Genomic DNA, 13,747 nt, shown 5'->3' with positions numbered 1-13,747 from the left:
GCTCAAACTCACAACCGCAAGATCAAGAGTCACATCCTCTTCCAGCTGAACCAGCCAAGCACGCCCCTTCCCTGGCATTTTGAGTTCATTTTCCTGACATTTTGAGCTCCTGATATTTTATTTCCTGACTATCCATTACTGTTTTATGTTTGAACATAATGATTCTTCAAAGAATTAACAGGATTTAATTTATGATATATGTAATGCCCGTAACCCTAATATAAACCTCTCTTGGTTTAAGAATCTTCTTCAAAAGGAAGCTTCTAATCCTCTACTTTGAGCCATACCATTTTTTCAAAATCTGTTTCTGCCTCCACAGTTTCAGATGATAGTGAACTCCCCACAAGTACCACTCTGAAGGCCTCAGAGAAGTCTACGATGGAGCAGTTAGTGGAAAAAGCTTGTTTCAGAGACTATCAGCGTTTGGGTCTGGGAACCATAAGTGGCAGCTCTTCTCGCTCAAAACCAGAGTATTTTCGAATCACTGCCTCCAACAGGATGTATTCACTCTGCCGGAGGTAAGTCTGTTAGTGGGCTCCAAAAAACACCTTTCCTTTCTTCTATTTTGTCTTGAATGGGCTATTTGTCACCATAACCCAGAGAGAGAAAAATATCAGAAAATAAGGAGCAAGCTCTGCAGGAATATGTGTGTCTAAGGCACACTGTCTAGCAGCACGAGCAAGCATCTCCTTGGCATTCTCAGAAGTGTAACTGTATCAGTGAGTAGTGCCTAGATTAGAGCAAAAGGTGAAAGGTAAGAGTTTTTGTCTCCTTTATGATTTTTTTTAATTTGTCTTTCTCTTCCCATTTGCATCTTTTCTATCATGCCTGAAGATAACTTGAAATAAAAATAGGATTTTCCCTCTCTTTAAAGGGCCAGATAGTACGCATTTTCAGTTTTGTAGACCATATGGTCTCATTGTAGCTCCTCATTGCAGCTTCTCTGCCTCAAAAGCAGCCGCAGATGGTAAATAAATGAATGGGCAGAGCCTGGTTTGGCCCACACTGTATTTGTTGACCCAAGTGTAGGCAGGGTTTTCTTATGCTAATTAGAATATTTTCGAGGGATATTAGAGAATGTAATTGCACATGTTTTCTTCTATTCTTGTCATCTCTCACTGTTTCCTGTATCAGTTAAGTTCTGTTTCATGCTTTCTATTTATATTTATTAAAACTACATTTCTGCCATCCACAAGTTTAATCATTTTCATCTGCAGGTAAGTTGTTTCCTTTGCATTCATAAATTCCCAGTTTGAATAGAATAAGGCTATGAAAGTACTTTGTATATTGCAAGGCTTGTACCTATTTTAGAAAGTTGTCTTAACGTTACTATTCGTTTCAACCCCTCTGTTCCTAAAGAGCCATAGATATCTTATTTTAAATGACAGTTTAAATTTACAAATACCTGCCCGGCAGACACATGGAAAGGTGCTCAACATCACTCATCATCAGGGAAATGCACATCAAAACCACAATGAGGTATCACCTCATACCTGTCAGAATGGCTAAAGTCAAAAACACAAGAAACAACAGGTGGTGGTGAGGATGTGAAGAAACCGTCGTGCACTGTTGATTAGAATGCAAACTGGTGCAGCCACTGTGGAAAACAGTATGGAGGTTCCTCAAAAAGTTAAAAATAGAGCTACCCTGTGATCCAGTAATCACACTCCTGGGTATATACCCAAAGAATAGGAAAACACTAATTCAAAAGAATATGTGCATCCCTGTGTTTACAGCAGCCTTATTTACAGTAACAAAATTATGAAAGCAGGCCAATTGATGAATGCATAAAGAAGATGTGGTATATACATATAACATTCCAATATTGAATATTACTGAATATTACTCAGCCATCAAAAAGAATGAAATCTTGCCACTTGCAACAACATGGATGGAGCTAGAGAGTATTATGCTAAGCAAAATAAACAGTCAGAGAAAGACAAATACCATATGATTTCACTTATATGTGGAATTTAAGAAACAAAACAAATGAAAAAAAGAGAAAAAAAAGGAGAGAGGCAAACCAAAAAACAGCCTCTTAACTATAAAGAACAGACAGATTGTTACCAGAGGGAGATAGATGGAGGGATGGATGAAGTAGGTGCTAGGGATTGCGAGTGCAGTTATCCTGGGGCGCCTGGGCAGCTCAGCCGGTTAGCATCCAACTCTGGATCTCAGCTCAGGTCTTGATCTCAGGGTCATGAGTTCAAGCTCCACATTGGTCTCTACACCGGGCGTGGAGCCTACATTTAAAAGAAAAAAAAAAAGAGGAAGAACAGCAAACATACTCACACACAAATATATGGGATTAGAGGTTGGGAGGTTACTAATATGAAATCTTTTTAGTATAATATTTCTAAATAAACTAAAGGAAATGACTCTGAAGCCTGCCTATCTTCTTGTGTTTCCTAATCTATAAAAACAAGGTACTCCTGTCTGTTTTGTATTTTCCCAGCGTCATATCCTGTAACTTTATGAGCTAATCTTTTTAAAAAAATTATCAGCATGTAGTGTTAATATTTAAACTTATTTTGACATTTGAACGTACTGTTCTCATACCAAAAATCATTTGGTTTTGATTTTTAGTTCTTTCACCATCTCCGCAGGCTAATATTAGTGTACTCTGTGCTCAGTTGTCATCTCAGCAGACTAATGAGTTGACAGTTTGACTTGTCATTCTCATAAAGTTGATATTAATCCAGGAATCTTACAATCTTTATTTCAAGTTGACAGAAAGTAGTGCATAAGGCAAACGGAATCATCAGTTTAACAGAGCCCTTTTTAGTAATTCTACAGAGCATTTTTATTTTTTAAGTTTAGGTTATTCCTCAGGAATCTGCAGTATCACTAAAGGGGGCTTATTTCAAAAAAGACTACAGATTAATGGATTTATTTAGCCGTTTTCACCATCTCTGCTGTTTCTTCTCAACCCCAGAAGAACTGAGTTGAAACTAAGTTCCATGTTTAAAAACTATCTTACCCCTCAACCAGTATGTTTCTGGGCCTTAGAAAATTACGGGATATGATGATACTCATGTTCTCATATTCTCTCTCTCCTTCCCACGTGCCTGAAGCTATCCTGGCCTTTTAGTTGTGCCACAAGCTGTACAAGACAGTAGTTTACCAAGAGTCGCCCGCTGCTATCGGCACAACCGCCTGCCTGTTGTATGTTGGAAGAACTCAAGGAGCAGTACCCTGCTTCTCCGATCGGGAGGATTCCACGGGAAGGGAGTAGTCGGGCTTTTCAAATCTCAGAACTCCCCTCAGGCAGGTAAGCATCTCTACGGCACAGTAATGATCATGTCACTTGAGAGAATTCCTAAAAATAAAGGAAGTAATATCTGGAAATGCCGACTCTGCCCTTGTATCGAGCCTTCTCTCACACACAGGCTTCCCACTGCGCAATATAACACATGTACTACTTGACGTCTTGCTTAATATGTCTGTCTATATTTGGGTTTTAATAGAAATTATCATCATAAAGTCTTTGGTTCTGGGCTGTTTTCATTTCAGCAAACCAAGTATTCACAGATGGAAACCAGATTATGCTAATCTTTCTCTTTCCTTCTGGGAAACATCCAAATATATTTAACAGCTTCAGAGGCAAGTAGGGATTCTCTGTCCCGTGTAATAGGAGATATTTTATCTCATTCCTGCAGGTCACATGCACACACACAAACAAGTCAGCAAACTAATGACCAAAATGCTGCCTTCAAAGAAGCTCTCAAGCAAAGGATATTTTAGGGAGCTAGAGGGAGGCCAACTTCAGAAAGCAGATAATACTGCTGTCCTTTTTTCTGAGGTTATTTTTAAGCACTGTGCTTGAGGTCTGGAAGTCAGTCAGGACTATATTTTGTTGACCTTTCCCATAACGTCTAGCTTATAGTAGATGCTCAATGAAGTTAAGCACTAGCCCACCAAGAGATCAGATCCAGTGTAGTCTTGGCTGTGATCTTAACTCTTCAGAAGTAACGTAAGTCAGGTTCTGTGGTTCAGCAGGTAAAACCATGCGCCTTTGACACCTCCTTTTTATGCTCATCCATTTTCCTCCTGAAAATTCACTTGACTGAGGGCAGCACACACACAACACATCATCATCATCATCATCATCCCACCTGTCTTGGAGTCTCAGCGTTGGTATAATTAAAGGCAATTGGCTTTGAACTATTTTTGACGCTGGGGAACCCTCCCAAGCCACATAGTAAATATAATAGAACACAGCATACGTAAGTTACGTAAAGTGAGGGTATCATTTCAGGAGCCCTGAGAAATACATCACTGAGCTTTTCATTGGGAAAAAAATTGAAATTGTTTTATTCTACTGGTTTCTGATTTTTTTAATCTAATATAAAAATATTTCATACTTTTGAGCTCACACATATGTTTACATTTTAATATCTTTGAAATTGGGATGCATCTTAAAATTTATGTGATCAGAAAAAATTGTCATAGTTTACATGGTAGAATTTTTAATTCTTAGTACGTAAAATAATGGTACATCTTATAATTGATGACATCTTAGGTTTACAAAATATAATAATGGCATCTTAAAGTTCATAAAATACAATTTTGCTAATTATTTTTTTTAATTCAAGATGTAAGAAAATTTGTCAATATCTGTTGTCCTTCTAATGAGTCCAGAATGATGCCCTTTAAAATGCCTGGACCAATTTCAGTGATTCTTTGCTCCACACAAACGAGACTCAGACTACCTGCAAACTGGAATTGCTCTCACATTTGTTTCCCTCTGTGCATACCCTCTGTCCCTCTCTTTGAAGGACCAGGGGATCTGGCAGTAGCTGTTGCTACCTTCTCCCCATCTTCCTCCACTCTTCCTGCAACAAACCCCTACAAGTTTGTGTGCCCTGTTAGACCCGTGTGGCAGAATTAGAAGAAAGCTGCTAATATGGGGAATTCTCACCTCTGCCCATTCCGGGATGCCAGGGGAACCCACTTCATCCTCTGCTCCCAGACAGTAGCAAGGACAGGATAATTGGGGGAAATCATCAAGGAGATGTGGCCCTTTGTGACTCTTCATTTCTATACATTACTTGTACAATGAGAAGCTACAGCTGTGCTTGGAAGGACAGCCCTGTGCTGGTTTTCCAGACCTGGGCTCTTTCTGGGAGGATGATGAGTCAACCGAGAAGTGGGTGTGGTGAAACCAGTATCAAAGGAGGATAGCCGTCTAAGAGTTTACAGCTTAAAGTGGGTCTGGTTTCTATGTTTGGGTGTGGTAACTTGAAGATTATAAAGAGAAAGAATAAGATACGTAGGTAGATATCTCTTTTATTAACATAGACACAGTTTGTTTTATTCACTTTTTCTTTTATAGCTCCTACCTCCTCTTTAGAATCTTCCAGTAGCATAGAACAAGAAAAATACCTGCAAGCCTTACTGAATGCAGTTTCTGTGCATCAGAAACTCAGTGGCAGTAACACCCTTACTGTCAGGCCAGCACTTGCTCTGTCTCCAGGTAAGATCTGATAATATTTTTCTTCTTGACAACTATGAAAGGTCAGATTCATTCCCAGGGTTAGTCTCTTTAGTTATTTGCACTGTTACTTCCGTATGACCCCTTAAAGCTTTACCCTGTGGGGCTATAACTTTAGCTCCTTTTATTTAAAAATCAGCATACCACTGTTAATGTCTACGAACAGTAACCAAATGTGGGGATTCAATTATTTCCTTTCTAAAAGAATAATAAGGGTGGGGAACATAAATAAAGTCATCTTTTTTCCTAGAATCTGTTTTACATAGACTTTAACATATTATTACAAAGTTGAATGTACGGGTTGAACACCTGATTGTTAAATGCATATGTAGTAAATCATCATATATAAGTTTGGAATTCCTGAGAATTTGTAGTGCAGTTTGTTTTCACTAGATTTGGAGGAAGCCATTAAGACTTGTACTACTATTCTGTTTCAGTTATCATGTGATGGAACCCAAAGGGTTCACGTAGAGGTAACCCTAGTGTGTAGGACACAGGAGCATGTGACTTGAAGAGTTGGTCTCTTTGGCTTCATCAGCTATTTGAAGCAGCTCAACATAAGCAGAAAGTGGCTTTTCTTGTAAAGTAACACCATGCATGCCTCGCTTCAGTTATCATTAAATTCTCTGATTGCACTTGCCAAACCTAACTCTCTATAATCCTGCAAATGTGTGTATCTCTGAGGAATAGTAACAGTGCCTTGTTATCTCTAGTAAAGCTGCGGGTACTTAAAAAGTACAATGTTTGGCAGCAATTAGACCTGCTATACACAAAGATAACTTTTTGTCATTTGAGTAATGTTAACCTGAACGACATGGTTTTGTTCTTCTTTTTGGCTGACTTTCAGGGACTGAAAGGAGGACGTCAAGAATGTCCACTGTGCTTAAGCAGGTAGTGCCAGGACATTTGGATGTAAACCCATCCAATAGCTTTGCTCGAGGAGGTTAGTAAGATTGATTTTATAACTGAGCACTGATACGACCTTAAAATCAGAAAACTTTACTCTAGATAGTGATATTTTAAATCAACTAATTATGGTTCAAATTGTTCTTAAGTACCCTTTTCTAAATAAATTACCTAATTTGTTACTGGTGTCATGACAGATGAGTTTAGCCTCCTGGAACAAGAGGCATAATAATTGCTGAAATCTTAGATGTTGATGAGTTTGGAAGCCACGGGAGGTAAGGGGAACATATCTAAATGGTCAGCCCTGTGAATACCCTAGAATGCTTCAGGTTTTCAGGGTAGAAAAGCTGATCACAGAGCATAAGCAGCTAGAGAGAAGTAATTCGAGATCCAAAGAGTTGTGCCTCTCCAGCGCCTGTAATTTTTACTCCTATTCTCTGAAATACTAGGTTAGGGAACAGAAGAGATTGATATTCAGGTTACCCTTTCTTTCCTCTGGACTTTTGCTGCTGGCATAAGCAAGTAGAGAAAGGCCTGCATTTGCTCTTCTAGCTCCACAGGTGGCCCACTTTGGTCTCTGGAGATTATGTGAGATTCTTTTACTTTTCAGAGGAAATTCCAAAACAAGTATCTTGATTGTAAAATCTCCTACTTCATACTGGATTCATAGAATCTTGGGCTTTTCTTCTCACTCCCATGCAATGCTGAATCCCCTTGAAAACATACCAAGGGAATTATCCAAGTTACTTGAACATCATCAATAATGGGAAACTCATTTCTCCCTAAAAGTAGTCCCTTCAATTTGTAAGCAACTCTTTGTTAGAAAATTCTTTCTCATATTGATCTAAAAACCTGCCACTATGTAACTTTTACATATTGGCCCTAGCTCTGCCCTCTAAACCTAGAAAATTCTAAATCTTAATCTCCATACTACAGACCTTCAGATTTAAAAGCTGATATCATCTTTTCACTCTGAGAACTTTCATTAGCTCCAAATACCCAGATTCGAACGGTTGCTTTCTTTTAGCCGTCTTTGTCACTCAGTGAACTCCACAGATTTGAACTCGTGCAGCCTCAGATTACGTTAGATATGAGGATGGCCCCATCACTAGGTTGACCGTACTGACATTAATATCACTTGAAATCTCTTCCCATGTGCTGTTGTTCTTAACAATATATAGTACTAGCCTTGAGGGTTGATTTTTGAACCTAAATATGCTATGTACTCTACCTACAAAATTCGGTCTTTTCTTATATGGACTGTTGTTTTAGACTTTGGATCCTGATTCTGTCTACCTGTGTATTAGCCTCTTGTCATGCATCAGTCTGATTTCTGCTATAATGTAATTTGTTTTTAAAAAATACTGAACAGGGGCGCCTGGGTGGCACAGCGGTTAAGCGTCTGCCTTCGGCTCAGGGCGTGATTCTGGTGTTCTGGGATCGAGCCCCACATCAGGCTTCTCCGCTGGGAGCCTGCTTCTTCCTCTCCCACTCCCCCTGCTTGTGTTCCCTCTCTCGCTGGCTGTCTCTCTCTCTGTCGAATAAATAAATAAAATCTTTTAAAAAATAAAAAATATTGAACAAGCCAGACCTAAGGGCAGAAGTCTTGATCAAAATAATTTAGAAGCCTCCCTGAAGAAAGAGATTATCTGTTAATATATACTAGTTAGAAGTCCTACTAAAACCCACCTGAACCATATTTCTAAATCTCTGCCAATCTTTTTAATTCGATATTTTCCACTCTTTCCAGCTGTTAACTATATCACAAAAGATTATATGGTTAGTTTACCATGACTCATTATAGGAATTAGTGCTTTTTTTTAAGTAATAAGTTATCCATTAGTAATCCATTCTAGAATTTGGTTCAGAATCAACATTATGGAAGGCTGTATTTCACAAAATTCACTTTTTTCCCCTTTTGAAGACCAAGATTACTATGCATATCTCCTGACAGTCATACTGGTTCTTTAGATACTTTTTTTCTCCCTCATCAGAATGTTCTACAATTGCAGGATTTCCTAATAGCTTTCAACCTTCTTCACTCATCTTCTGAATTAGTGTTTCAGGCCTGAAGGTCATTGTATCAGTTTGCTAGGGCTACTGTAACAAAGTGCCACAAACTGGTTGTCTTAAACAACAATTTTCTCACAGTTCTCTGGATGCTAGAAGTCAAAGTCAGGATGTTGTGAGGATTGGTTCCTTCTGAGGGCCATGAGGCAGAATCTGTTCGATGCCTCTCCCCTTGCTTCTGGTGGCTTGCTAGCCATCTTTGGCATTCCTTAGCTTGTAGAAGTATCACCCAGATATCTGCCTTCATCTTTATATGATGTTCTCCCTGGGTGTTTGTCTCCAGATTTTCCCTTTTTATATGGACACTAATCATATAAAATTAGGGGTCCATCCCCCTCCAGTATGACCTCATCTTAACTAAGTACATCTGCAATAACCCTATTTCCAAATAAGATAACATTCTGAAGCACCAGGGGTTAGGACCTCAACATATGAGTTGAAGCAGAGGCATATAGTTTAACCCATAACAGTCATAAAAAGCTTTCTTCTGAATTTTTAAAATACCATTGTTTTAAAGTTTAAGATACATACTTCATTCTTATCATTTCTTAGTGAATTTAAACTAAAAAATAGTACAGTGACTGTCTCCTAAGCTTCCTGCCTGCTATTCCTGTTGCCAAGAGCTCCTATCAGAATCTGGCTCAAGGTTGCAGTTCCCGTTATTGTCTGGTTTACCATCTGAAAGTTTATATTGTCAGCAAGGCATGTCAACAAGTTCTCCACGCTCTGCTCTTGAGTTTTGCCTTTGTAAACTTCATCAAGAACACATTATTTCTCCCTCCATTTGGCCAGATGACTTGTAATATAAATTTCAGGTACAGAATTATCTCTTCTATCTTAGTACCTGAGGCTCATGTATATTCACCAACACGATTCACCTACATTTGCTTCTCTTTTTTAATATTATGGCTCAGACTCAGCCTTTTTCATGCAAGGGGATCCCCATTTGTGGTTACATTCTAGTCATGAGTTCATTCTCATGAAAGGTACCTAAAAGGCTATATTCACCTGTTAAGGTTAAAATCTCCTATTTAATTTGTTTCTGACCCATTCTATGCATAATGAGGCCATAATTATTATTTCTGACACCCTTCCCAAATATTTTCTTCAGAAAATTACTGTGAACTTAGTGTGTTTCCTTATGACAGTCTTTTGCCCATCATTCTGATATCTTAAACTAAGATCCAGAAACATAAATCTTTTTTTTTTTTTTATCCCATCTCTTAATTCTTTTCTCCCAAAGCTTCCCAGATCTTGCAGGGTCCCAGTGGTTAACTGGAAGATGGCATACTGCTCTTTCCTAGCACCTTCGACTTCTCTGACCCCTAGGGCTGCTTCCTTTGTCTCTCCAACAGTGTCATTCCTCCTCACACAGAAGAGCAGGAATGGACTGGGGCAAGCAAGTTCGGGAAGTCTTACAAGATTCCCTATTAACGTGACCGCGACAGGCAGACACACAGTCAGATGGGCCAGGGCAGGACGAGGTGTAGACACTTGCACACCCTGTAAATAGTTCATTTCCTTGTACCTCCCCTCAATGAGAGTCTCTTCATTTTTCCAGATAGCGAGGCACCACTTCTCCAGAAGTTCCTCATCTATCCTGTGTGGGAAGAGCCTCCTATCTCTAAATCTTCCTCCTAACCTTCTCCTTTTTTCCTCTTCTATGTATTTTTACTGTCTTTTCATCCCTTTCATTGTATAGTCTTGGGTCCTGGTTTTCTTCTTAGATTATTTTCACTCTGTGCCTTTCTCACGTCATCTTCACGATGAGCCAGAGTTAGATTGACCTCCACCTTCTCCATCACCCTTTTTTCAGTCAGGGGGATCACTTCACATCCTGTGTGCCTGTTGATGAGTTCCTAAGGCAGGGGAAGCAACCTCTTTTACACAACAACCAGTTAAGAAAAAATGAAGATGTGAACAAAGCACATTGCTTTTCATTTAAAATTAAAATCACTTTTGAGCCCTATGGAGAAAGCACATATAACTTGGATAAATTATTTTGTTGACTAGAAAAATGTCATGAAAGGGGCATCTGGTGGCTCAGTCAACTAGTTAAGTGTCCAAACCTTGATTTCAGCTCATCCTCAATCTCAGGGTCGTCAGTTCAAGCCCTACCTAGTGTGGAGCCCACTTTAAATTGATTAATTAATTTTAAAAAAGAAAATGGATACTGCCTCTTAAATACAAAAATATAATAGCTCAGTGTATTTGAGAAGTAGCCACTTGGAGGCAGCCTTTTAATTTTTCATCTTTATATTTCCATGGCCCTTTAAGTTTCTCTACATGTGATAGTTTATCCTTATAATAATCTCTAGGATACATATTTTAAGAGGCTCTGAGAAATGAAGTAACTTGGCCAAGATCACTTAGCAAATAGCATAACTGGTACTGGGATTGGTTCAGTCCATTTCAGCGCAGCCGTCACTGAATATAGCGTGTACCCCATGCACTGTGCTAGGCATAAGGCCACCTCGATAGAGTCAGTCCCATCCCCACATCCAACCCAAGCATCTCTTTCCTCTTCTCCTTTGGCCTGAACAGAGTGGAGGGAACAATACCAGTGCTTAGGAAACACTCACGTTTTGGACACCAGGGCCTTCCCACGGGTGGGGTGAGCTGCACCACTTCTTCCCTGAAGCAGTCCACTTAGCCAAACCCTGCTGGACGGTTTCAGGGCCACATGGTTGCTTACATGACAAGACACTGAGAGTTTGATTCAAACCACAGTGCTACCACTTATTGTGTGTTCATTAAGCAATTTAGGAAACCTTTTAATGCTCAGTGTCCTCATCTATAAAGCACAGATAATAAATAGTATCTATCTTTAGAGTAGTTATGAGGAATAAATGAAATAAGATATGTAAAGCACTTAGCTTAGTAACTGGTTCATAATAGGAACTCAGTAAATGTTAGTTCCATGATTGTTGTGGTGGTTATTAGTTATGGTTGCCTAGGACTCCACTGAACTGGCAGAAAGTCTACCTCTGCATTTAAATTACCTTAAATCAGGCTGCTCCTCACAGGCCTAAGGCAAGAAGATAGAAGGCATCTGCTCTAGGTCTAGGCCAGCAACTTACAAACTTCTTTCATCGTGATTCATAGTTAAAATACATTCTATATTGTATCACAATATAGAAGGCATTATATCAGGTAACACTAAGTCACAATGCAAAATGTAAATTTACTAAAACAGAAGTTTCATGAAATAATATGTATCTGTACCACATGCAATGTACATAGTATTTTCAAATTCTAATCTATTTCACTTCTTTGAAAATGCTGACTTGACCTACTAAAGTGAGTACAAAAACCACTACGGCGGAGTGCAATGCCTTTGGTTAACATGACTGACAGATGGGACTACAGCTCTCCAAGCCCTCTGCGGGCCCATATCGGTACAGGCCATTTGCTCATTGCTGATTTTCTGCTATATGATGAACACTTGGCAGTTTTTCATTAATGAGCCTCTATTTGGGGAAGTGCTTAATTTTTTTTTATTAGTTAATACTCCTCTTTTCATTCTCTCAGGGCAAATAATCAGAGTTGAAGATACAGTAGAAGGACCACAACAACTCCATATGTATCAGTTTTCAAAAAAAAATAATTGACTGTTTTTAGTTCCTATATAGGCTCCCGGCATGGATGCACGAATAAATATGTTAGGGCCCTGCCCTTTGGGCACAAGATCCAGTAGAATAAACGTGCAGTGTGCTCCCAGTGCAGACAGAGCCTCTACAACCCCGGGGACAGTGAGCAATGCTTTCCAGAGCAGCTCACGTTGTTCCTGGATCTTGAGGGAGAAGGAGTTTTCAGGTAAAGAAATGTGAGAATTAGTTCCAGGCAAAGGGACTAACATACAAAAGTGGTAGATGTTCAGCAAACGGTATCTCAGAATCAGGAACCAACCAGTCCGACTTCACCATAGCATTTAGGATCCCATATTCCTTTGGGAAAGCTCAAAACCTCAGCAGAAAGGAGAGGAGCCGGCCAGCACGCAGGAGGCCCTGTGCTTTTACCATGGTGTCCCATGGTCTTTGTTCTGTCTTGTAGAATTCCTTGTGTGCAATCAGCCAGCGCCTCCACAGCCCTTAGCTTTCTGAATGCCTTTGGCCACTAAAGCCATTAATGCTCTTCATTTTCTGCTTCTAAAGGAGAGAGGCAGGGGGGAAAAAAAAAAAAACCACTAATGATTTTTATCAAATTATGTCATATGCAGTTTTGCAATATATAGCTTAATAATACTGCTGTTAACATTTTCAATCCTGAATAAATACAGAATCATTTTCCTTAATTGACTTGAGCAGTTCCTTTGGTTAGGAAATGTTAGAACTGTAACCTACTGTAACCACCGCTGTTGTTACTACCAGCTGAAGTTTGCCACAGTCACAGAGCACTGTTCTCCTGTCGGGGAAAAAACAATATTACTCAAATTACAAAAGAATTATCTCTAATACTGCCTATCATTTTGGTGCAAGTGATTTTAGGAGAAGTCATTACTTCAATCATCACAAGCTGTATTTTTTAGTGGCATTGGGGATTGCCACAGGATCATGAATTTTTGCTGCTCATACTATCTATTAAAAATAAATGTAATTCAAAAGGAAAAAAAGAAGATAGTGTGGCAATGCTTGATGCTGTACTGCAAAAATATGCCCTTAGTTATTCCAAATGGTTACCAGAGCTTCATTCCTGCTGCGATGACCTTACTCAAAGAACAGACGTGCTGCACAACCCGTAGCATTTGCCAGTCCGCCGGCCCCCTTAAGTACTAGGGCCAGTGCATTCCCAACACTTACGCCCCACCCCCAGTTCCTTAATCTTAGATAAATTTGTTTCTCACAAATGACAATCTTCAAAAGCTTACTCCATTTGGTATAATTTGTTAGTGGCACTCTGCTGTGCTGTCCGTTTCATTGTGCTTATAAGATTTATAATCAGGTGCTGAAATTTCATTTAACAGGCGCTCGGTTCATCTTTTTTGTGTGACTGTGCAGCTTTTTGTTAATCATATTTTCTACTTTTATTATATTTACATTTTCCCCCTATGTTAACTTAATTTCAAAAATTAAATAACCTATTCTTCTCTTACTCAATTTGCTCTGATGTTTGCTGCTATCTGCCTTTCATTCCTCCTTCTGTCTTTAATCTCACTTACCAGTGCATGGGCACAGAGATAAATGTTTTACTCAGTCAAATCCCAAATCTTCAACTAAGGGAAGAGTCCATAATCAAGGTACTGTATTATCTGTCCTGATGTGTCACTCTTTTTAACCA

At 39.2% G+C, this 13,747-nt stretch overlaps 1 protein-coding gene across 10 annotated transcripts in view; it reads left to right on the top strand.

The window, feature by feature from the left end:
- SBF2 (SET binding factor 2) overlaps positions 1-13,747 on the top strand; it is a 452,107-nt gene that overhangs the window by 404,971 nt on the left and 33,389 nt on the right. For 6 of the 10 annotated variants that reach the window (XM_057316868.1, XM_057316867.1, XM_026486067.4 and 3 more), the window contains 4 exons: positions 320-518; positions 3,075-3,271; positions 5,336-5,476; positions 6,342-6,437. In XM_057316868.1, the coding sequence (XP_057172851.1) occupies positions 320-518; positions 3,075-3,271; positions 5,336-5,476; positions 6,342-6,437 (633 nt within the window). The remainder of the gene's footprint in view (positions 1-319; positions 519-3,074; positions 3,272-5,335; positions 5,477-6,341; positions 6,438-13,747) is intronic. The other 4 variants (XM_026486069.4, XM_048217049.2, XM_048217056.2 and 1 more) reach the window with 1 other exon arrangement.

This window comes from Ursus arctos, unplaced genomic scaffold (genome assembly GCF_023065955.2).
Source record: "Ursus arctos isolate Adak ecotype North America unplaced genomic scaffold, UrsArc2.0 scaffold_22, whole genome shotgun sequence".
Classification (NCBI taxonomy): domain Eukaryota; kingdom Metazoa; phylum Chordata; class Mammalia; order Carnivora; family Ursidae; genus Ursus; species Ursus arctos.
Note: the sequence above shows the minus strand (reverse complement) of the source record. Positions and strands in the feature narration are given on the sequence as shown.